The sequence below is a fragment of the Centrocercus urophasianus genome, unplaced genomic scaffold (genome assembly GCF_019232065.1).
Source record: "Centrocercus urophasianus isolate 14NV4802_14NV808 unplaced genomic scaffold, USGS_Curo_1.0 seq_27, whole genome shotgun sequence".
In the NCBI taxonomy this organism is placed as follows: domain Eukaryota; kingdom Metazoa; phylum Chordata; class Aves; order Galliformes; family Phasianidae; genus Centrocercus; species Centrocercus urophasianus.
Genome location: NW_024884833.1, coordinates 12,204,988 through 12,230,805, shown reverse-complemented (window position 1 = coordinate 12,230,805; position 25,818 = coordinate 12,204,988). Strand labels below are relative to the sequence as shown.

Genomic DNA, 25,818 nt, shown 5'->3' with positions numbered 1-25,818 from the left:
TCCGCCTCCCGGCCGCGCCGCCCTCCGTCCTTTCTTCTCCGCTCGGCGGTGTCGCCGGGCTGAGTGGTTCTTCCTTAGTGAGAGCTCCTGGAGGCGGCCGGTCCCGAGCTCAGCAGGTTTGGAAAGAGGCTGGGCCGCTGCCACAGCGCTGCCCGCCCGCTGCTTCCCGGCACCGCGGCGTTCCGTGGTTTGGCGTGCGGCGCCTTCTGGCATTCGCCCGTTGTTAGGGGGTAGTGCATAGGGTGGCTTGCTCTCCCTCTCTGCCTTGCAGTGACCTCTGTTATTTACTTTCTTTTTTTTTAAGAATAACTTCAAAGAGGGGAGTAGCAGCTTTGTGCGGCTGTCCTTGCCGGGGATAAAAGGAGGGCCCCCAGGTAGTTAAAAGCAGACGTAGGCCAATATGTGGCTCGGCTGTGCGTGCAGTAAGTCATACAGTCACTCCTGGTTGTCCCGTCCTTTGTGATGCGAGGACGGTTCCAACCCCAGCTTTGCCTGTTTGACTTCCAGCTGCTCGGATTAACAAAATGGGGCTTTTCTTCAGCCCCCAGATAGAGTTCCTCAGCTCCAAACTAAATAAGACTGAACGAGGTGCAAAAGCTCTTCCTTTTGCAACCACAAAACACCACGTCTCTAAAACTCACTTGTAAATATATCAGGAAACCTGAGTGTCATATGCTTAGCAGATGAGTTCTGCTAGGCAGGAGGTCTGCAAGTTTCCCTCGCCTCATAAAGCTGCTGAGAACTGGCTTAACTAAAAGCTGTGCTGAGGATCCAGCAATGTTCCCAACAGACAGCTTTAAGGAAATGCTGTTCTTTGACGCTTTTCTTTGTGCTGCACTGCAGTGCTGATATGCTAAGAATGAGCATGCAGGGGATGGTATCAGGAAGCGTGCATGCTAAAATATATAATTAATAGAAGTTAATTACATGTAGGCATAAAGAGGCAGATTAAATCAGATGAATGCTTTGTATGTAGTAATTGGCAATGTGTGAAACCATCCTGCCTTGCAGGCAGCACAACAGCCTGCTCTGCATTTCTCAGGTTATAAACATGTGATCCTTCTGAAGTGGAAGAGGCTTCTAAGGTACATATATATGTATATACATATAACAGGAGAAAAAGGGGTTGTTTGACTGGTTTCTGTTGCCTATGCAGCAGGAATGTAGCAGTAGGAAAGTAAGATTCCTCATAAGGACCTGTCTTATCAATGTTTGTGAATAAGGCCTTGCAATACTGCTTCTTCATTTGGCTTTATTGAGTTCATAGAGAAAGTCAGGCAACTTTCAGGCTTAAATCTGCTCAGAAACTAATAGTAACAAAATTAAGTTATTAATTCATTTAACAGTTATTAATATTGTTGCTTTTCTGTCACAGTTACTTTTTAGAATTTAAAGACACTTTGTATTGTTAGGAAACTCTGACATTCTACCTCAGTAGGGAATTAATTCTTATTAAATAACTCAGAAAACATTTTTTTTTTAGTTGCAGAAATAGTGAATGAGATGAGCACACAAACTGTGACATTTGCAGTGACTGTGTGAATACCAAGTGTGGAGCACAGAAATGGAAGCTGGCATGGAGGAAATCCCAGTTAAAGTTGCAGTAAGGATCCGACCTCTCCTTTCCAAGGAAGTACTTCATAATCACCAAGTGTGTGTGAGATTAGTTCCAAATACACAACAAATTATCATTGGAAAAGACCGTGCCTTCACTTTTGATTATGTATTTGGCAAAAACTCAACCCAAGGAGAAGTTTATACAGTTTGCATTAAGCCTCTTCTACTGTCTTTAACGGAGGGATACAATGCTACAGTATTTGCATATGGACAGACAGGCTCTGGGAAAACTTACACCATTGGAGGTGGTCACGTTGGTACGTTATCTTGTTGTGTTCCTTTTTTTTCACTTGTGTACAATGCACTTGTACAAATTAAGTAATTAATGCATAGCGGATGGAGCTGGAGAATGAAGGGGTCTTGAAAATCAGTATAATAGAAAAAAAAAAAAGGAAACACAAAAATATCCAAAGTGTATGAAACAATTGAAATGTTCTAAACACAAATTCTGTATACATTAAGTTGTAAGAAAAGTATTGGAGAAAGAAACAATTTGGGTTTTTGTTTGTTGGTTGGTTGGTTTTTTATGTTTTTGTTTTGTTTTGTTTTTTGCATTTTAACATGCAACTTAAACTGTAACTCCTTTCTGAAATCCATGACTACATGCAGTGCTTTAGAAATTCTCAATGCTTTTACCTTACTGAGAAAATATCTGCTTTAGGCAATGGTTTGTTTACTCTCTATTGGCTTCTTTTGAGAATCTGGCAAAGGTATTAATTTCATGTTTAAGTTTCACAGAATCAATTCATAGAATCACAGGATGGTTTGTTTGACTTGGAAGGGCATTAAAGTCCACCCAGTTTCAACTCCTTACCATGGACAGGGCTGCCACATGCCAGATTGGGCTGCCCAGGGCCCCTTCCCACTTGGCCTTTAGCATTTCCAGGGAAGGGGCACCCACAGCTTTTCTGGGCAGCCTGTGCCAGTGCCTCACTGCACAACGTGTAAAGAATTTCCTCCTAACATCTGACCTAAGCCTCTCCTCTTTTGATTTAAAACCATTCCCCCTTGTCCTACCACTGTACCTCCTGACAGCATTCTTCCCCATTTTTCTTCTAGGCTCCCTTTGAATACTAGAAAGCTGCTATAAGGCCTTTTCCCAAAGCCTTCTCTAAATTGAAGTTTCTGGAATAATTTAGAACTTAACTTTAAGTCCTATTAATGGATTAAAACAAATATTCTTATCAACAGAAAAGCAAGTATTTTCATAAATCCTAGAGAGCCCTGAGCTCTTCAGATTACTTACTCCATCAAGTAGTAAATATCACAGACTTCTCATTAGCTTCAGCCTTTGTAATTTATGCAGCAGAATGACTGCAAGTGTCTGTGACATCTTTCTTTGTATTTTAGCCTCAATTGTGGAGGATGAAAAGGGCATAATCCCACGGGCTATTCAGGAATTATTTCAGCATATTTCTGAAAACCGTAACATTGACTTCCATGTGAAAGTATCTTATATAGAGGTCTACAAGGAAGAACTTCGTGATTTATTGGAGTTGGAGACCTCTGTGAAAGATTTGCATATCCGAGAAGATGAAAAGGGGAATACAGGTAGGATTTTGGATCTAAAATTTGATACACATGGTTTCAGCTGTATGCCCAAATTATTCTTTCCATCCTGAAAAGAGAGAAATAGCATCAGGTGCTATGGTAGAAACACAGTTACTGCTTCTGCAAATTCTGCCTAGAAACACAATGGTACCTACATATTCAGTTGAATAAATATTTTAAAATGAAGCCTTCTCACTTTAAGGTTGTATTTGTCAAGCTACTTGCACTGTAAATATCAGCACCCATTTCACTCTGAAATGAGTGGGACAAAGAATAGTATCATGTGATATTTTTAGGAGCTCTGAAATTAACATCGCATAGTTCTCATGTCTCTGCAGGAAGATGCTATAAGAATCCACTACAGAGTCTTTTTATTCTGAAACTGAGTGATTTGTATTTCGTTTTTGTTTTTTCTTTATTCTTCATATTTTCATTTTTGTATTCTTTACATTATTATTGTTATTGTTGTTATTGTTATTATTATTATTATTATTGTTTTGAGCTAGTATGGCTTTCTTCTCTGTAGCTGGAAAAAGGCACTACATGCAAATGCAGTTAGTACAAAGCTTAGTCTGCAAACAGTATCATTGCTTCATGTACGTATGTATATATACAAGTGTGATACTGTTGTAGTATTTAAGCATAGTAATATTTGAACTACTGCATCAGGACCATTTGAATCATCTTTAGTCGATCGTGTACCTGCTATGGTATTTTCCATCCTTTACTAAAACAAAGGATTAAAAAATCAGCTGTTACGAACATTAATTACCACCTCTACATTATGAGATTACTCCAACGGTAGATATTTCTCTGAAAGGCCTTGCTACCTAATCTATACATAATATGCTGCTCCTAACATAGGCTGGCTGGGAATCATTTCTACTACGAACTTTTATCTGTCTTTTTTTAACTCACAAAGTAAGTGAGATTGCTCACTTCAAATTGCATATATCTTCATGTAAATGCCTAGAAGTGTGTGTTCTGTTTAAGGTACTGTTACAAATGCTATGAGGCGATACACCCACACTACAAATTTATGTGGGCTTCAGATGTGCTGTAATTCATGGTTAACGTACTATTTTCTTTAGCTATGTGCTGTGACTTTATAATGTAGGCTTGTATGTTTCTTTGATTTGTGTTTATAAATTGCCACGAATTGTTGCTGAAAATAATTTAATTATTCTTATTTTCTTCGGTATGGTGTTTAAGTAATTGTTGGTGCTAAGGAATTCCAAGTAGAATGTGCCGATGAAGTAATGAGCCTGTTGGAAAGTGGCAATGCAGCTCGTCACACAGGCACAACACAAATGAATGAGCACTCTAGTCGATCTCACGCCATTTTTACCATCAGTATTTGTCAGAAACTATCTGCAGAGTCTCAGAAATGTACTGATGTATCGGAGAATCCATCTTGGAAGTCGGTCAGAATGATTGCTTCAAAGTTCCATTTTGTGGATTTGGCAGGATCAGAGAGAGTGACAAAGACTGGAAATACTGGTGAACGGTTCAAAGAATCAATTCAGATCAATAGTGGTTTGCTGGCCTTGGGAAATGTCATCAGTGCTCTTGGAGACCCAAAAAGGAAAAGTATGCACATTCCATACAGGGATGCTAAAATCACTCGTATTCTGAAAGACTCCCTAGGAGGAAATGCCAAGACAGTCATGATAACATGTATAAGTCCATCCTCATCAGACTTTGATGAATCTTTAAATTCACTCAAATATGCCAACAGAGCCAAAAACATCAGAAACAAACCAGTTGTAAACTACAACCCTGATCAAGACCGGATTGATGAAATGGAACTTGAAATCAGATTGCTCCGAGAAGCTTTGCAGAACCAGCAAGTCAGTAATCAGTGTTCACATGACTTAAATCAAGAAAGAATTCGAATCAGTTCGCTAGAAGAGCAGCTCACCCAGCTTCAAGTTCAGTGCTTCAGTTATAAAAACTGTGTAGATGAAGCCTTCCCATTCCTGGTTGATTTGAATGATGATGTTAGCTTAAAAAAAAGTCAGCGGGACAGGTTGCAGAGTTGGATCACCATGGTGCAAGAAGTAAGGAAAGAAGCTGTCAGCGTGCAGCAAGCTGGCACCAGGACTGGGACCAACCACGAGCCTCATCATATCACAGTCCTTCAGCTGAAGCGGGAACTCAAGAAATGCCAGGTATTTAAGCTGATCATTCAGTAACTATGAGAAGTCTGCTAAAACTTGAATTCAGTTTTGAATCGTGTAAAACTGTTAAACCTTAATTACACCTAACCTGTATTTAATTTTGACTATATATTCCCAATTTATTTATCTAATCCTCTGGAACACAGAGCAGAGAATGGAAACACAACAGCAACAAAACACACACAAAACAAACAAATAAACAACCCTTCAAGTTTTCCTCCACTTCATTTTCTACCCCACCATCCTTTGGAGGATGGTGAGCAAAGAGCAGTCACATGATACTGCCAATGTTAAACCACAGCAGCTGCTTACTTTTCTATCATTTCATTCTGCCCCTCTCTTACCATCATCTGTATAATCTTCTTTACTACTACCTTTATTTTTTCCTTCTGCAGTTGTCTCAGCTCTGAGTAATGATACAGCCCCATTGTCAGACAGAATACACTTGCCAACTAAGCTTAGTAGAAATATTAGTATTGGTACATGTACTTTGCAAAAAGTTCTATCCCCTGAAGAGAAATCTGGTTCTTCAGTTCTTTCGTAGAAGCACTTAAAAAGCTCTTAAAAAGAGGGTTCTCTTTTTGTGGAAGAAAGATGTAGGTAAGCTAGTTGTGCAGATATATCCAGTTTTAGAATGGTGAGATATGGTGTTTCCGTACTTTGTCTTTAGTTTCTGCAAGTTTTCTCATGGACTAACTACATTACAACTCTCCTTCAATCAGTATTGAATTATTTTCTCATAAAAACACCTGACGGAGTATTCTTATGGTTTCTTTAACCTGTAGGCAGATTCCTTAATATAAAAATGAGGAAGGCCATCCTTATTTTTTCATTCAAGAAGCGTCTTTGATTGATGCTGAGATTTTGTGGCCACATCTCACAGCACACTGAAGAAAATAGTTGGATTTAAATATGCGCACCATAATGTTAATAAATTATTAAATAAACGAATAAATAATTATTTCCTCTGGGAGAAAGAAATTTGTCTGAAGAAAATCAATAGATACTAAACAGAAGGGAAGAAGTAGTTGATAGAAAACACAGATGCTATAGGTGAACAGCTTTTTCACCAGAGGGCCACGGTATCATAATCAGAGGGATCTTGACAGCTGTTCTGTGGAAAAGCAGTTCTGCAGAAAAGGAACTGGGGCTCCCGGCGGATACCTCTGAACACGAGCCAGCAGTGTGCCTTTGTTGCTGAGAAAGCCGATGGTATTCTTGCCAGCATTGCCAGCATGTCAAGACAAGTGATCCTTCTTGATGGGGCTGTATCTGGAGGAGTGCCTTTAGTTGTGGTTGCAAGCCACATTGTAGGGTACATTAAACACAGCATAGCCAGACAGTCAAAAGAGGTGATTCTCTTGCTACATGTAGCATTCATGCAGCCACACTGTGAATATTGTATGCGGTTCTGGGCCTCTTAGTATAAAAAGGGTGTTAGAGTCCTTGCAAGTATCTAGAGGGTAACACAGCTGGCAATAGGGCTGGCAACAGGCACACATGTGCTATGATGACTGAGGGTAGAGGATTGTCCAGCCTAGAGAACAGGCCAGGAGGCGACTGCATGGCCCTTTGCAGCTCCCTGGAAAGGAGGAGTGGAAGCAGAGCGAGGTGCCACGCTCTGCTCCTGGGAACCCATGGCAGGATGTGGGAACAGCACAAAGCTGTGGAAAGAGAGGCCCAGTCTGGACATGAGGAAACATTTCTGTACTGTGAAGATGGTTAAACACTATCACAGGATTCCTAGAGAGATTGCTGATGCCCTATGAGGCAGGGTTTTGGAAGTGCTTGCATAAGTCCCTCAATAATATGCTTAAACTGTTGGATAGCCCTGCAGTAGTCAGGCAGTTGGACTAGGTTTTTGAAGGTCCCTTCCAAATGAACTTTTCTGTTCTATTCGTCTTCTGTTCAGTTCTGAGGCCACCAATACTTGAGAGACATGGAGCTACTGTAAGGAGTCCCATGTAGAAACACAAAGATGATGAAGGGACTGAACGCCTACCTCTTCTCTGAAGAGAGGCTGTGAGAGATGGGACTTTTCAGCGTAGAAAGGAGGAGGCTGAAGAGGGTTCTCATCAATGTCCGTAAATACCTGAAAGAAAGATGCAAAGGACATAGAGCCAGGCTCCTTGCAGTAGTACCCAGCCAGGACAAGAGACAGTGGGCACAAACTGGAGCATGGGACATTCCCTCTGAACACCAGGAAGCACTTCTGTACTGTGCTGGTGACAGAGCTCTGGCACAAGTTGCGTAGGAAAGTTGTGGAATATTCTTGGAGATCTTCAAAAACTGCCTTAATATGGGCCTGGGCTCCCTTCTCTGGGTGTCTCAGCTTGGGCAGGGAGGCTGGACCAGATGTACTCCAGAGGTCTCTGCCAACTTTAATCATTCTGTGATCCTGTGATTGGAGAAGTTTGTGTACGTACATAAAAACTTTGCTGTTCTTATCACATCTTTGAACAGAAAATGAATATGTATGTATTTTTCATTTTCCAGTGTCAAGAATAACAATGTTTCCTTTTTCCAGGCTGAACTTTCCTTTTATTATCTAGCAGGCTTTAGTCATGGATGAAGAAGTATTTAGCCAGAAGGATCATGAACTAATGATACTACAGAATCAGATAAAGGCATTGATACAGGAAAATGAAGAACACCTGGCATCCTTAAAGATGGCTGTAGAAACACAAAGATTACAGGTATTTTTCCTCTGGTACATATTACATATATCCATATTGAACCATCTTTCCACGGTTTGAATGAATTATTATTTTAAGACAGACCCTTCAGGATATTTTGGGGGACATATATGTCTACAAATCTTATAAGCACTTTGTTTGAATCAGAGCTGTATACCTTAATGAGGCAAGTCTTCTGGTCGATGAAGCCCAATATTATGATTCCTAAAGTTTATATTTCAGCCTCGCTGTGCCACAGCCTTTCTGTAGAACCTTACATTAATCATTTTCTTTCTCTGTGCTTCTTGAAACATACCACATACATCTTTCTCCAGATGTATATTGCTGATGTTTCAGGACAATTCATGGAGTAGGTTTTGAAAGTCCTTCAAAAATTCTTTAGAATATGAAAAAGACTTGAAAAGCACCTACTGAATGCTTTAATTGAAAAGCTGCATAGAAACATATTTTGTTATGTCTTTAAGTGTCAGAGTAAAGTATTATTGCCTTTGTACTTACTAAAACAGAATTTCGTCCTTATTTTCTGAGTTTACTATTATAGAAAACTGAGTAACATAGTGGAAACACTGCTTTCCTCTTTCCCTCTCTTGGCCTCACTTGCTAAAAAAAATTGTAGTGGGTAGGAAGTTCAGAGTACTTAAAGATCTAGGAGACCACAGAAAGAACACTTGATCCCCCTCTACTCTGCTCTTGTGAGGCCCCATCAGGAGTATTGTGTCCAGGTCTGGAGTCACCAGTACAAAAAAGACAAGGAGCTGTTGGAGAGGGTCCAGAGGAGAGCCACAAAGATGATCAGGGGGCTGGAGCAGCTGCCCTATGAAGGCAGGCTGAGGGAGCTGGGCTTGTTCAGCCAGGAGAAGGGAGGCTGCAGGGTGACCTCATTGCAGCCTTTCAATACCTAAAGGAAGCCCATAAACAAGAGGGGAATCAATTCTTTGAAAGGGTAGATAACTGCAGGACAAGAGGAAATGGTTTTATGTCAGGAGGACATTTACTATGAGTACTATGGTAAGGTGCTGGAACAGGCTGCCTGGAGAGGTTGTGGATGCCCCATTCCTGGAGGTGTTCAAGGACAGTTTGGATGGTCCTTGAACCATCCAAAAAGTCAGATCTATCATCCACATGACAGGCAGTGCTAGGAGAATATCACAGAATCACAAAATGGCCAGGGTAGGAAGGAACCTCAAGCATCATGAATCTCCAATGCCCTGTCACATGCAGGGCCACCAAACTCCCCATTTAATACTAGACCAGGCTGCCCATTTAATACTAGACAAGATCTGCCAGGATGGGCAGATAGATCTGACTTTTTGAAAGGGAGAAACATAAACATGGCTAGTTAGTGCTTTTCTCCTTATTCTTCTTTTTCTCCTTTTTCCTCTTCTTTACTGATGACTCGGGGAGAGTAGATTAATGAAAGGTAAGTATACTACTCATCATTTTTTTCTGCCATTTCTTGGTCTTTTTGTTTTGTCATATCTGAATAGGTTTGTTGTTTTTTTTAACCCACTCAACATAGTGTCAGTGTATTGCACCAAGACAATGCTTATAATATTAATTCTCGATTATGCAAGATAGAATTTATGCATAGGAACAGCTGCATTTTAGGCAAAAAATCACAACTGTTTCAGTACTAGAGACAAGAGAGATGCTGGGAACTCCCAGCCACCGGTTTTATGTACTTAATCCACTAAACTGATGTTTTTTATTTAAAAGCATATAAAAAACAGTGTTGTAATTAAAAGCAAGTGTTTGGGGCAAACGATTTAAAGTCGTATTCACAGGAACATGCATTTTAGTGATACGTGGAGTAAGAACTGAATGTAGCATGTTGTAAATGTTTATACACATACGTGTTTATATAACATATAATGTGCTGAGAGGGTACAAGGGTAGCAGGGATAAAGGATCTTAAAAGAGTTAAAAACAAATACAAACGCATACATTTGGTTGACTACCACCAGCTGTTCTTCAGATTCCCTGTTTTTGGTAGACCAGATTTTAGAGGTATAAAGGAATAAAGGGAGTTGAAAATTGATACAATCTTGGCTTTCTTGCACGAATTAGTTCAGAGGAGATAAGTAATTTTGAACAATGTGCAGATACTGCTGTAGGAAAGGCAGATGAGTAAGTTTTTCAAACTACCATTACCAAACATTTGAAGTTGAGTAGGAAAGAATGAAGTAGTTGGTTTCTTGGGTTATGCATGCTTTTGTTTACTAATAAAAATAATCTTTAAAATGAGACTGCTTGAAGAAGAAGCCTATGCACAATTTATAATTTAAACTTGAACCATATCTTTCTTTTGAGCATGTTTCTTGAATTACCTTTTTATTTCTTCATAAACACATATATAAAGCAATCTGGGACTAATAAGCATGTCATTGCCTTCTCACTGGATGACTGGATAAACTAACTTAACCTAACTAGGATAGGTCCTTCTAAACAAAAATGTCTCTAGCAGCATTTACTGGAGTTTGGGAGCAGGTTATTACATTACATACATTACATTAATGATATGCCAGACAGTTTTCAGCTTGTTGCAGAATTTGGCTATGCGCTGCAGAAGGATTTAAGGTCAATGAATAATTTACAAGATTCTTGACCTTTGTAATGAATTTTGAAAAGGTGAGTATGATGTAACCTGATGATCAGCAACAGCTCAACAGTTTTGCTTTTCTTTATTGTTGTTTGCTTGCTTTTATTTTCTAATGAGAATGAGAAAATGGTGGAACAACAGATCCTTATTGACCAGCTAAAAGAAAAACTGGAGAAGTTTGCAGTTGTGAAAACGCTGGACGTCTCAAGTGCTTGTGAAGATGAGCCTGCTGTTGTGGCATCTGCAAGGAGGCCGTACAGTGTCCCACTTACAAAGAGTCTGCTGCACTCACTTCACCCACCTTCAGGGTCAGAGAGCCGAAAGGTAAGATCTGCCTAAATATTACATTTTTTTAAATGGTTATGGTTCAATAATTAGATTAGACATTACAGTCAGCTGCTATTCAGTTTCCCTTACTGAAGGCTCTGAACAACTACTTTTAACATTGCAACAGATGGTATGCCACAATTGTCCAAAATGTATGGGCTAGCATTTAGAATCGTGAATGACTAGAGTTGAAAGGGACCTTTAAAAATCGCCTGATCCAAGCCCCTGCCATTGGCAGGGACATCTTTCAGAACTTCAGGTTGCTCAGAGCCCATCTAAACTGATTTTGAAAACTTTCAAAATTTGTCAGAGTGATAAAACTACAGTCTTTTCTGGTGTTTTCTGGGGATTTTTGGGGCTTCACATATGAAAACTAAGCAGAACTGAATGATTATTCTGCATTTATTCATTGAATATTTGGGATAATTAGTTGATGTTGTCACCTTCCTCTGCACTTAGAGCAATTTTTCTAAACACTTGAAGAACCTTCTGTTACAAAAGAATTCAGAAATATTATTGAAAGCATCTGTAATCTTGTTTACAAACTCAGGCAGTGAGAGACTGCCAAAATGAAAAACTACTGGAATATCAGTAATGAGTTACTAAATTATTACAAGTATTTCTTGGGTGGCTTTTGGCAGGTATATACCAGTCCCCCTGCCTTCTCCCTGGCTCGGATGATGGCGGGATTCCGTGCTCGCAGCCAGATGATACTGAGCTGCATAGAAGATCAAGATGAAGTCCTTCGCTGCCACCTCTCTGATGAGAGTGATGGAGAGGAAGAAAATACACATAGTAAAAAGAAAAGCTCGTTTAAGTAATTTTTTGTTCTTTATTTTTTGTTACAGACCGCTGTATAACAGATGAAATGCTACTGCCTAATCCTACTAGAATGTGAGGCCATCTTTGAGGCTATTTAAAGTAAACTTATGAGATGAGCTGGGCATGATACAAAGATTAGTTTAAGAAATATATGTATTTTTTAATGTAATAAAGATTGTGTGTATTCTGTTTTGGGCCAGAATTCTCCAAAAATATCTAGAGGGGGAGGAGGAAGGTAAAAATGCTTATGTGAGCTTTCTCAGTTTGGTATTCTCTTTTAAGGTTGGGTACTTAGCATGAAGCTAACAGAAAAAAAAAATAATCCTTTGTGTTTGAAATGCATGTTTTCCATTCTTCCTTAGGCATTCAATAAACCGCACATGGACACAAAAACAAGCTTCTATGTGCTTTCCCTTTGAGCTAATTGACGTGAAACGTCAAGTAGAAAATTCCAGTTTGTCCAACAGATCTGCACTGCAGAATGACACACCCACAGGTAAAATGGAAGTTATGAGAGTAAGTCAAATTAGTTGCTATAACATTGTAATATGCAAAATTGTGTTTATCACATTTAATTATTTTTCCCATAAAATATATGTCTGATACAAATATCTTTTGTTATAGCTCAACATAAACATATTTTGAGATTTTTCTTTCTGAAACTGACAGCAGTCACCTTAATGTTTGAATAATTCTCAATGGTCAGAAAGAGTTTCACATATCAATGGCTATTTAGATATAAATCTCTAGTGCTCATTCAAGGAAAGGTTGCTGTTATTTTATCAGATGCACTGAAAAGGTTTTAATACTATTCTACTTTCTAATCAGGGTCTTGAAATGTTAATGCATCCTACTGTTTCTTTCTCTGTTAGACCTATGGCAGGGAAAAGGCTATTTGCACTGTTCTTTCCACTTGGTTCTTTCACTTCATATGCTAGATGTCTGTACATACAGTATTCCAAAACATTCTCTTTTTGAAAAACAGTGTGTTCAATTTCTTCCTTCATTTCCACATTGCTTTGTTTATTTCAAGGTAAAGAGATTGACAGCCTCCAGAAAAGTCATGTTTTTAACATGCAGAAGTTAAAGAATTCAGAGTTAAGACTCACTGAGGCCAAGCAGAAAATCAGAGAACTTGCACTTAATATCAAAATGAAGGAGGAACTTATTAAGGAATTGGTAAGAACAGGTAAGTGGCTGCAGGTGGACAACATGAAATGAAGACATTCAGAAATAAGGAAGAGAAAAGTAGAAAAAATTCTGACATCCTGTATGTCGTAGTTTGTATATAACTTTTCTATGCAAGAATACTTCTGGTAACTTGAAGATTCATAACTTACATAGATTACTTGCTATGACTGCATTGAAGGCTGCAAATTTTTATTATGGCCTATTCTGCTATAATATGCAGATGTCTTTGTTGAATAGTTTTTGTGCTTTGCTGCTCATTCAATTTATGCACTAACAGTGTAATTTTCCATGTAAGCTTAGAATTGCTGATTGCTTTGTGGGCTTGTATTTGTTACATGGTATCTGGGATAGGAAAGAAGTGACACTGTGCAGGGAATGCATGCATTCCCATCACAGCAGTAGGGAAGCAGGAGTCAGAAGTGGAACAGGTCAGTGTCCCTTTTAGCTTATGTCATTAAGCCTCTGACCTGGTAGAAACTAGCATTACGAGGACCCTAAGGGTCTTTCTTTACTACTTTTAATCACACTCTTCTTCTGTGTACCAATGCTTTCAAGACTGTCTTTTGGCATTCAGAAAGATTCTGTACCCCCAAAAAATCATACCATGAGGAAAATTAGGGGAAAATTAGAGGGCAGAAATACAATCCAAAGTTGTTTACTGATTACCAAGTTGGAAGTTGAATAATAAATAAATAGCATAATCTTCTGGGAAAAAGAAAATTAATCATCTGTGAAATACAGAGTTTGTCAAAGACTGAAATAGGCAGAAGAACCTTATTTGGCACTTAGTTAGTGCTTTATTTGGTGACATCAGATGGCTCATTGAAGAATTCAGATTTAAGATTCCATTGTTTATCTCTGTCTCAGAATTATAAAGGAATTGTTTGATTAGGGTTGGAGAAATATCTCAGAAATTTTCAGTTTAACCAGAATGAAGTAAATAATGATTAACTACATGTTTAATTAAGAAATTTCAACTGATTATCTTGCTGTTTTTAAATGATTTGGATGTGGTTCAAGGTAAGGATGCACAGTCTGTAAGCAGGCAATATACTCTGAAGATATCTGAGCTGGAGCAAGAATCTGAGCAGGCCAAAATGGAACTGGCTGAAACACAAAAGCAGCTTCAAGAGCTGGAGAGTAAAGAGATGAGAGATATTCAAGAGAAAGCCAGGTTACAAAAAGAGTTCCGGAAGAAGATGGATGCAGCTAAGTTGAAAGTGCAGGTATTTTTGCATGACCGTTAGGATTTACAAATACCTGTTTAAATACCATCCTTAAAATCTGAACTGTCTACTTGTGAGATTCTCACCAGCCTTACACAGCTAAAGCTGGTTGGATTGAAGTAGCCAATGAAAATGTTAGTACAATTACACTTATTGCAACTTAACAAATATGTAGTTAGGTATATTCCTGGTAAAAAGAGATGGATGGTATTAAATTCTTAGATACCGCTCTATCATACAAGAATGTACACAAGTAGGTTACAAGTTTATTAGCTGCTGAAAATAAAATTTCTGTTTTCTGGAAATAGTGTATAAATTCTATCTTTGAGAAAATCATTATGATTGTTTGTGATTATGTGTTTGTAATACCAGATTCAATACCAGCTAGTAACTAATTTTAAGTTCTCTTGTGGGCCAGCTTAAGTACTCCATGCCTCTTGGTCCCAGAATGGTTGGCCAGACAAGCACTGCACATCAAATTCTAACTGATATATTCACCTGAGTTCAGGACCAGAACCTTGATAAACCTTCTTATCTCTGCACATTAATCTGAGCTGTTGCTTCTGGAGGAGTTCACTACCTTCACCATGTTACCAAGTCTGAACTGTATCTGTGCCTTTTCATGCTGCTTCAAATTAGTTCTTTCTTTCCTGATTTTACCAGAAGGCTTAGAAACCACAGAAATAATGAGTGATTATTGTGGTAAAATTTAGTTGGTCTTGGTGACTGTCTGAACTCAGTGAAATAAAGAATAAACCTGAATCACATTACAGTTTTAAGTTTTCTTGATACTAAGATTAAATTTGCCATGAACGTTCAGGCCTTACAGAAAAAGAAGCAAGACTCTAAGAAACTGGCTTCGTTATCTAACCAAAGTGAAAAACGAGCAACAGAACTTGAGCAGAACATCGTTCAGATGAAGCATCAGCAGACCTTGCTAGAGAAAAGACTGCATGAGGAGAATGAAAAAAAGAAGCAACTAGAAATAGAGATTCAGCGAGACCAGCAACAAATTAAAGTAGGACTATTTCTGTTTCTGTATAACAAAGAATGAGATCAGCCAATTTTGCCTCTATTTTCCCCAAAACAATGCACTATACTACCAGATTTTAAGTAGTTCTGTGTAATCGCTTCATTGAAAAATTCACTGAAGAAATTGTGTATAAATATTTTGACAGAAACCTTTTATTCACACTTTTCCTCACCATTTTTAAAGAAATGCTATTGTCTAGCCTTGATTTACAGTGATGTCTAGCCTTGAGTTACAGTTTTATTTAAATCATTTATTATTTATTTAAATATATTTAAATTAAGGGTAAATTTAGGGTTGATATTTCAGTTTACATACTTGTGTAGATTCTGACATAGAATGTTTAAAAACAGGCTGACTGAGGCAGAAGGAATTTTTTTGTGTGTTTCTTTTTTTGGTGTTTTTTTTTTTTGTTTGTTACTTTATAGGAACTGCAGCTTAAGATGGAGGAACAACAGAAGATTCTTACACTTAAAGATAAAGAGATTGCTGCATTTAAAAAGAATAACAATTCTGCAGGAGCTTCAGAGAAGTCAGAGGTAGCTAATATTCTGTAAGCCAGTGTGGGTGCTGAAAATTAAAGAAATAATCTTTATTCATCCCTAGTCATTCTGGTAGAATAGTAGGTGTTCTCTGCAACATTGCTACTTGCGTTATTTCAGATCTGGACACTGGGACATGAGAATTTCATGAATTATCAAAAGTCTTTAAATATGAAAATAAATTTTAAAACAAAGTGAAGTAATGGTAGCTTGTTAGATGTACATGTATTATACCCACTGATAGACTACTACTTCAGAAGGAACTTCTCTGAGCAGGATCAGAACTCTCAATTTTCTGTCTTTCAGCATTTTAGATTCTGCACTAAATGTCTTTCCTAGGGACAACTATAATGGAGTGAGGAAGGGCTAGCTGAATTCTTGTGGTATCTTCCAAACCTGGTTGGTCTCTTTGTATATAGGGCACTTATTTATATACCTTTTTCACAGGAAAAGAGTATTTTTCATTAAAGGCATCTGGTAAAAAGTTGTTTAAATAAGGTGTAGCAATATAACATTGCTGAGCCTCCTTTTAAATCAGCCCAATTTTTGTATTATCCAGAATCAAAATTTTGTTGCAGATATAATGTTAAGATTAGAAAAGCCATTTCCTCAGATAGCTTATTGGTTACTCTAAAAGATGAGAAAACAGAATCATAAAATTCTGACCCAAGAAGTCCTCATTAATACTCTCTGTATCCCTATTTAAATTACAGAAATTAGAAGAGCAAAAGAAATGGCTGGATGAAGAAATGGAAAGAATTCTCCAACAGCACAGACAATTAGCAGAACTAGAAGAAGATTTAAAGAAAAGAGAAGCCATTGTAGCAAAAAAAGAAGCACTATTGCAAGAGAAAAGCCACCTAGAAATCAGGAAACTGAGATCTAGCCAGGTGATTTTAAGACATGAAACTCATCACAATTGTAGCGCTGACTGAAAGGCTATAGAAGGAGGCAACCAGATAATAGGAGAGGTTTAAGCCATGTGGCTTGAGCTTCTAGCAGTGACATTAAATTATGGTATAGCTTGAGCAAATCAACATTTTAAATGTGAATAATACAGAACAATCACTTGTATTCAGATTTTGTCCCCAGATTCCAACAGTAAAGCAAAAAATTGAATACTGGAGTACTGTTTTTGCAGATCATTAAATAATTATATCGAAAAATAATTTAATCTTTCTGCATACTAGAGAACGAGGTAGATAAATTTCACATTGTTTATTTATCAGTAGCAAAAGAAATAGAAATTTAAGTATCATTATCAAACTCATTTAATGTATGTAGAAAACTATGCATTTGAGTGGTTTGTTTCACTTTCTAGGTGAATTTTATTATAACTCTACTCAATTTGTATGGGGTCCCATTGCAAGAATCAAGCCTTTCACTATGGAAAGTGACTCATACTTGTTTCCTCTGGAAGGAGTATCTCAATTTTATACCTATTGTTTCTGGGTATTTTTTAGGCTTTAAATAAAGATAGTATGAAATTGTCTTCTCGCTTAAGTATGCTGGACCAGGAATTGTGTGATAAAAGTATGCAGCTTCAGGGCAGCACTACTGAAGACAGGACAGACATTCTGGAAAAAATCCAGGTTCTTCAGAAGGAAAGAGATCAGCTGCTCACAAGAAGAAATAGTGTGGATGAGAAATTGAAAGAGGGTAAAGTGTTGTCAGCTGAAGTAAGTAAGCAAATAGATTTATGAAATAAACTTATAAGTTTTAGGCAGTAACAAAACATTCCAGTCATGGCCTAAGTCTCCCAACAGTAGGTAAACTAGAACCAGGGAACTGAAGTTGGGTATTTTGATTAATAATAATGCTAAAATACTGCTATGTAGTGCTATTTTCATACAAGTTAATAAAGTTTATATTCAGAGAGACTTTACCTTGTGCTTTGGTAAATTCCACTACCCTAGGGATTATAGAATTAGAAGTAATGGAACTGGACATACATCAGTTTACCTTAAGCAATGATTATAATGTCAGAACATAGACAAAGTGAAGTATTCCTATTGTGATATTCCCTGATTCTCTCAAAAGAATGTTGCGAAAAAGCAAACTTTACCTGAAGGCCTCCATAGAATTACACTGAAAATACACCTTATTGTGTGGATGTTCCACACTAGAGTTATCAGTATAACTAAGTTGAAGGTATAGCATACATTTATATAAAATATACAGATTTGCTTTATGTCTTGAAAAGCAGTGGGGGCCTGTGTATGAGCTGATGATGTACTAAAGGGAATCCTATTTATCTCACTCCACAGAATCTTCGGCAGTGCTTCGGGCTATTCAATTCTACTGCTTCTCTAAACAATTCATGGTCACAAAACTCCTAACTTATCTGATTCATTCATGAATCTGACAGAAAACTGGTGCAACCAAAAAAATATTAGTGGAAGTCAGACTGTGGTGAGGGAAGGAAGGGAGGATAAAATTTATGCTTTTATGGTGAGGAAGCAATTGTTTGAAATATTTGTTCTGGAGGGCAGAAGAAAAAAAAAGTTCTGGATTTCTTTTCTTCCTCTTACTTTTCCCATTCCAGTGAATTTTCATTTCACTTTTAAGAATGAAGTTGATGTCTTATGTATACAAAGATTAAATTTGTACTTTTTAAGAAGATTTAACTCCATGTTTCTCTGCAGGAGGAACATATCCTTTTCCAATTAGAAGAAGGAATTGAAGCCCTGGAGGCTGCTATTGATTACAAGAATGAAAGTATTCAGAGTCGACAGCACTTGCTTAGATCTTCACAAATCCTTTCACAGAGTGAGGATAACATAATAGGAAAGCTAGTTTCCTTGTCTGCTGCTGAACTTAGAGCTATCCTCTTCAGATATTTTAATAAGGTATTGGTTGGCTAATGAGTAATATTTTATCTGACTATGACTATCTGTTACTGTTCTAGCTAATGAAATGAAATGGTGTCAAGTAGCAAAAATCAATTTAACAAGCTCTTCATGAAAGTCCACTCAGGTTACATACATTTGTTGTGATTTCAAGGTATTTCGAATCTTTACATTAATTTAAATAGGATGCTTGTGTGTTAACTGCATGTATCTTGTTTTGAGGTTACCAGATTAAAAAGGTCTTTAAAATCTGGACATTTCCTTGCTCCTTTCCACTGTTCTGTGTTGCTCACTTTTCAAGCATGAATATGCTTAAATATTGGTGTCATGTTAAAATTGTTCCCACCTGTAGGCTTTGTAAAGTTCAAGCTAGTTTTGGGATGGATATATATATATTTTTCTTCCAAATTCAGTATTAAATCTCTGCTTGCAGTATAAGCTCACAGCTCATAGAGACAATTGCGTTTGTATGCACTAGCCTGTTAAGCAGGACTGTAAGTTCTTTTCTTAAAATGGTTAGATAAATGAAATGTGTTTCTTTCTTAGATTGTTGGCCTGCGTGAGACTGAACGTAAGTTACAAATGCTGACTGAAGAACAAGAAATGAAGGTCATAGAACAGGAGAACATAATACGTGAATTAGAATCTGCACTTGAACACATCAAGTTGCAGTGTGATAGACAGCTGACCCTACAACACAAAGAACATGAGAAAAAACTACAATTGATACTACATCATTTCAGAGGTGTGTGTTTACTTGTTTGTTTTCAAAGAGGGATGGTACAGTAAGCAATATCTTCAGCTGCTATTGAGAAATACTGCATTTTCACTAGAAAAAAAAAAAAAACCTGACAAAAAAAACCCCAAAAACAACAACAAAAAACCCTATCTGAGGTACAAGGATACAATTTGTCTGTTAATGTTATGATATTATATAGGATGCTGATGAACTGACACAAGGTGCCTGCATAAAAGAAAAAACAATATTTTTTAAAAACTATCAGAATTGTTGTATTTTCGTATTGAATTTGCTGATATTGGAAAGTTGAAATTTCCATCAATCTTTATTTTCTAAATACTCCTATTAAAATTGCAAATGAGGTTGATGTGGCCTTTTTATCACGTGTCATGCTAGTTTGCATGTACACACAGAAAGCAATGTATCAGCAAGATGCAGGACATATTCTATCTAGCCGGGCATCTTGATTTTTGTCACAGAGGAATAGGTGTTTCATTCTGAAACTAATTTTACTTGTCCTAGAACAAGATGGAGAAGGTATTGCAGAAACCTTAAGAGAGTATGAAGTGAAAGTCCAGCAACTGGAAAAGGAGTTATTTTTCTACAAGAAAACCAGCAGAGAGCTGAAGAAGAAATTGAAAAGCTTCCTTGGAGAGTCATCTCACCAACTGCTTGCACCCTCTAAATGTAAGTACGTTATCTTAAAATGCTTTTGCAATTGTCCATAGACCACCTGAGGACTTGTGAAAACACGATGTACATCAGACAGACATAAAAACTGTATTTTCACTGAACTAACTGTTCTCCAGGAATATACTATATCTCCTCCAGTTTCAAAGGAGAGACAACTCTGGCTTCTAAATGCAGCAGTAGTATTTATCAGTAAGTGTTCTACATTCTTGTTCACTTTTCTCTGTATTCTAGTGTAATTTCAGCAGTTATATATATTAATATATATTAATCACTGTTCTGATGAAGAAAATGGTATTTTGCTGCCTGAGTGTCTGTGAATGACAAGGTAGTTAACAGCTTTGTAGTATGCCACACCTCAGATCTCAGTATTTTAAGACCTTCATTAACTTAATTCTTGCTAGCACTTGATTTCACATAAATTACTGGGAGATGGTCTGAGAGGAGCTCCATACTTTCAAAACTTAAAAAGTACTTTTATAAAGGCTAAAAGACATTTGTAATAAAAAGATAACCTTTCTAATGTGATAGCTGTGCTTTGTAAAACAAAAAAAAAGCAAAACAAAAACAAACAAACAAACAAAAACAACTAGCAATAACATTGTGTGAGATGATGAGGAAAAAAAGATTCAGTTTAGATATTTTACACCTCACTATGGTACCACCAAACAACACCTCACATGCACAATGTCTCTGTGTTTCTTTTCAAAGCTCAGTATAACTGGGTCTTCCTCTCAACTGATGCTTCTGTTGTTTTCCACTTGAGATAATACTGTGTCTTCTAGCCCACAGATATTGATCACAGATGTTGCTCTCAGGTTCAGCCCCCAAGGCAAAATAAGGTTAATTACTCTGAAGTACACTGTGATGGTGTGAGCACGAATATTCTTGAGGCTGGATTATAACTGAGCGTGAGAAATATCATTCTGTATTTAATTCACAAAGAAGCGTGTAGTTCTGGACATGTTTCCCTGAGGAGAGACACACATCCTAGCCAAATTGTAGCAAAGTGCAAAAGGGAAGGGAAGATCCCTTTGAATTTCCAGCTTTTACAAATACTTATGTTTGCAATGTTTGTAAAGAGTGATCTGTATTTTTGTATAACTATTTTTAGTTACTTTTTATAGGAATATATTTTGAGCCATTATGCAATGTAATTTAAAAAAATTGTTGGTGAACTTCAAAAATAATTTAAAACTTCCATGTACCTTAAAGTCACATTTGCAGAATATATTTTCTATGTTCTATTAGTATAATTGCAGACTGCTTTTGAAAACACAAATATTTTTTTTATTTGACTGTCATGGTTGAGTTGTTTTAAGACTGTGTTCATTGCAAGTTAGAATCATGAAGCTTGTGTTACAAGCATTGAGTCAGAGGAAAGTAATGGAGTAAGAGGAAAGCAGTTCCCTCTGATGTTTTTGTAGATGACAACAAGCTTTTAAAGAAAAAGGAACTGATGAGGTTTAATAAGAGCAAATGTAGACTCTTGCACCTGGGGAGCATTAACTACACAATCTGTATAAGGTAGGGAATGACCTGCTGGAGCTGAGATTTGCAAGAAGGACCTGGATGTTCTAGTGGACAACAGGCTGGCCATGAGCCAGCAGTGTGCCCTGGTGGCCAAGATGGCCAATGGTATCCTGAGATGCATTAAAAAGAGCGTGGCCAGCAGGTCGTGGCCAGCCTCTTTACCTGCTGTAGGGAACCTACTTTGGCAGGGAGGTTGGACACGATGATCTCTGGAGGTCCCTTCCAACCCCTACAATTCTGTGATTCTGTGATTCTGTGACTTTACTCTGCCTTGATGAGACCACATTTAGAACACTGTGTCCAGTTCTGGGCTCCCCAGTTCAAAAAAGACAGGTGTCTCCTAGAAGGATTCCAGTGGAGGGCCACAAAGATGATAAAGGGATGGAACCATCTCCTGTATGAGAAAAGACTGAATAACCTGGGTCTGTTCAGCCTGGGGTGGAGAAGACTGAGGGGAGGGAGTTCTTATCAATGCTTATAGGTACCTAAAGGTAGATGGGAGGCAAGTACATGTGGCTGGGCTCTTCTCAGTGATGTGTCACCTAGGACAAGGAGCAAAGGCCTAAAACTTGAACATAGGAAGTTCCATAAAAACATGCAGAACAGTTTCTTTATGGTAAGAGTAATAGAGCACAGGAACAGGTTGCTCAGAGAGGCTGTGGAGTCTCCTATGGAGATTAAAGACCCATCTGGGCACCTATCTGTGTGACCTATGTATGCTTTAGAAAGAGGGTTGGACTCAGTGATCTCTTGAGGTCCTTTCCAACTCTGCACTGCTGTTATTTTGTGACAAAAAGTGAGACTAATATAACTTCAGATGACCACACTACAGGTTACACACAGTGTAAAACCATACCAGTTCAGTAACTTTTCCTGATGTCACGTACTCAGGAGAGTCAGACTTTTACTTACGTATCTCCTGATAAATTTGATTTTAGATAACAATGCTGGTGACAAGGCATCCAGTCAAGATGAAGCAGAAGTTGCATCTGAAGAATTCAAGTTGAAAACCCATAGTCAAGCAGGAAAAATAAAAGAAGCAGAGAGAACAAATGTTTTAAGAGCACGGCAGAATTCGTACAAGCTTGGAGAAGACGTATCAGAATTTGGATGCAACAAAGAATGCTTGTCAAGCATTGCTGATGACAGACTAGGAGAAGAGGAAACTCAGCCTTCGAAGCCTCATTCTCTTCTACCTTCCTTCATCCAGAGAAGAGAGACTGTAACACAGTTTCAAGGAGTAACCCCTGTAAAACTATCTCGGAGGGAGTTACGTCATATCCCTCCCTCTGAATTATCTTTGAGGCGTTCAAGCCTTGGGGCTGGTGTCAGTTTTATTGCTCCAGATTCCACTGAAATGGACAAAAAGTAGTACCACTAAGAAGTAGTTACTCTTCATTGCATTTTTAGTGTCTGTTGCTTCTGAAGCAATGTTGCTAGATTTCCTTGTTGATGATCTTGTTACATAGTAGCCGCAGATAAACCAGTAAGTCTGTTTTGGTTCTTCTGGCTGGTAGGTATATGTGATGTTCACACAGTTTCAGTGAATATTAGATTTTAACTAACATGGTATCTATGGGCATATCATTCAAAGTCCTTTTAACACTGTAGAAATTACATGATTTTAGTTTTTTTCTCACCGATTTGGAAAATAAAAAAAAACAGTTTTTCAAAAACTGCACTGCGAAGTGCACTGTACTGGTGTAATTTAGGTTTCCTAGAGCAACGTTCTACTCTCTTGTGTCAGAAACAATAGTGAATTACTTAATTTATTTCAAGATATAGCTAGAAGATACCGTTTCCAGAATCTTGCCCAGTATTGATAATGACTGGCTTCTTTAAGCTTTTTTCATAAACACATTTCATGCGAACCATGCCTGAGATCAAAATTGATGCCTCGAGATAAATTTGTTATTTGAATGTGAAAAATTTTTTAAAAATGATATTTAAAAGTCTTATTATTTAAAAGTCTTACTGTATGAGATAAAAGTTTTACTCTCCCTCCTGTCCCTCTCCCCTCCTTCCAAAAATAATTCTTATTTGCAAAATAGTTGTTATGGCCTATTTGTGAAATTAAGATAACTGCTTACTTCATATTACAGCTTTGTTTGTTGTGGCTTTTTAACAATTGAATTTTGGGAACCTCAATATGTGACATCTGCTTGTGTACTACTACAGTAGGAAAAAAAAAAAAAAAAAGAAACAAAAAGAAAACCAAATTCAGCATCTTCTAGGGAAGCTAGATTGATAAATACAGTATTTTCTTTGTCCTTGCTATTTGTGTCCTTCCATTTAGAACACAGATCTTTGGATTTCTTATCTGCTTCAGAGAAAGGACTAAACAGGTCCATTAGTTTGTTGTTGGTAGGCGGCTTAGGAATCAAAGCAAATCTTTTTTTATGTGTACTGTGCTCACTGAGAAGTATATGCTTAACAGCCGCACAGACTTGAATGCAGACAACAGAAGGACCACAATTAAATGAATTTGACACTTCTATCCATAAGTTTCTCCGGCATAAAAAGAGGAACTTCTGAAAATAAAGTAGATTTTATTTCAGCAGTGGACTTCAAGTGGTCATGTTTGAAATGTGGGTTATTAGACACATTTAGCAGAATAATTTTTACTCTGCTGTTGTCTGGGCATGTTGTTGTGTATAGCAGATGTGTCTATAGATAAGAAAGAGCTGCATTTTTACATGCTGCAAGCAAAGAACAATTTTGTCTGTATCACAAAGATATTAACAGCATGATAAATGGACCTAATGTCTTGTGGCACATTTTAGATTTTATGAGTAGACTGCAAAACGTTATATTGTAATCAGTTAGATAAACCATTTAACAAGTCAAATGATTGCATCGTTCACAGTTAGCATTATATTCTCTTGTTCAGCTCAGTTGTGAGATAAAGACTGGCGTCTTTTTTTGTTTGATTGTTTTTACTTTCATGGAAGTAACAACAATCTTACTAATGTTAAATATTAGTGTATATTTCACTCCATGTTTGTAGACAAAAAGCAATAAACAGAAACAAGTAAATACTGTTTAAAATGCATACTTATTTACTGCATCTCCACATTAATTGAAAGAATTACTGTGAAAGCATTTCTGCTTAGGGATAATACTGCACATTATCATATATCTCACACTATTCTACAAATAAATATTATTTTGTTTTGTTTTTAAGTTTCCAGAAATGAAAAGCCTGTTCTTGATGAACATAAAATAAGCAGAGGTAAATTTAAGAAAGTACAGTTCGATCAGTAGTAGATGTCTACTGACGCTGTAGAGCAAAAGGTCTAGTCCAACCTTTTGGTTTGTCTGGGCAGCACTGAGTGAAGAGGAATTGTTTTGAGCCACATATTGATTGTTCCAAAAGTAATACTTTTTATTTATTTGTATGCTGAGTACAACAGATCCAAAGAGTAAAAGAACGCTGCTTCATACAGCAAATTCTCAAAATTCTCAGGTACAAAACACTAATTTTCAACATATGCACTACCATTATCTATACATTTTCATCACTGATGAACGGCAAACCCTGCGGTACGCGGCCGTGGGCGCAGGAGGTCTCTGGCGGTGCGTGGGTTTGTTTCTCCAGACGGACGGGATGCCGTGGTGACAGCGCAGTGCTGTGCGCGGTTGAAACCTCCCCTACTGGGACAGCCGCGACTCCGCTCTTATGGTGATGCCTCTGACAGAGAACATCTCTCCGAGGGAGCTAGTCAAGCGGACAAGGATTTGGGCTCCCGCTTCACGTCAGCTGGCGCAGGTATATCGCTCCATGGCTTACAGAGACCAGAGTGGACTCGAGCCCCGCACCAGGCTCTCTGCCGTTAGCGTTACTTCAGCGCTGGCGCAGAGGCCTCTCTCACCGCCACCGCACGAGAAGCGGGCAGCGGGCACACGTGCGGCAGGAGCACGCCTGCGCCCCACAACACCCGGGCCGAGCTTAGCGGCCGGCGCCGCTCCCCCCTCGACTCTGCCGTTGCAGAGTTATTTTGACCCTGCCTGGGTTATTTTGACCCAGGCAGGATCCCGTAAAGGGCGCCCGGCCGCCTCGAGGCCCGGCCCGGCCCGGCCCGGCCGTAACGCCGCCGCGCGTGACGCAGCCGCGCAGTTCTGGGCCAACCAGCGGCCGCGGCCGATAAACAAACGTGCGGCCCGCGCTGCAGCGCCCCGCCCCGCCCCTCCGCGCAGCGCTCCGCCCCGCCCCCTGGCCGCGCGAG

The 25,818-nt window shown here is 38.3% G+C and overlaps 1 protein-coding gene across 5 annotated transcripts; it reads left to right on the top strand.

Moving 5' to 3' along the window:
• The first annotated feature begins 29 nt into the window (after positions 1–29).
• On the top strand, positions 30–24,593 carry KIF27 (kinesin family member 27). Of its 5 annotated transcripts, none has more exons than XM_042826825.1 (18): positions 30–116; positions 1,484–1,874; positions 2,968–3,168; positions 4,636–5,339; positions 7,901–8,044; positions 10,761–10,967; positions 11,612–11,787; positions 12,155–12,288; positions 12,826–12,981; positions 14,004–14,209; positions 15,030–15,227; positions 15,668–15,778; positions 16,495–16,671; positions 17,245–17,460; positions 18,427–18,630; positions 19,177–19,375; positions 19,892–20,056; positions 22,531–24,593. In XM_042826825.1, the coding sequence occupies exons 2-18, from the start codon at positions 1,565–1,567 to the stop codon at positions 22,962–22,964; spliced, it is 3,942 nt and encodes a 1,313-aa protein (XP_042682759.1). In that variant the 5' UTR covers positions 30–116; positions 1,484–1,564; the 3' UTR covers positions 22,965–24,593. The 5 variants fall into 5 exon arrangements, with proteins under 5 accessions (XP_042682759.1, XP_042682758.1, XP_042682756.1 ...); XM_042826824.1 differs by having other exon boundaries at positions 4,381–5,339; positions 7,904–8,044; XM_042826822.1 differs by having other exon boundaries at positions 4,381–5,339.
• The last annotated feature ends 1,225 nt before the right edge of the window (positions 24,594–25,818 follow it).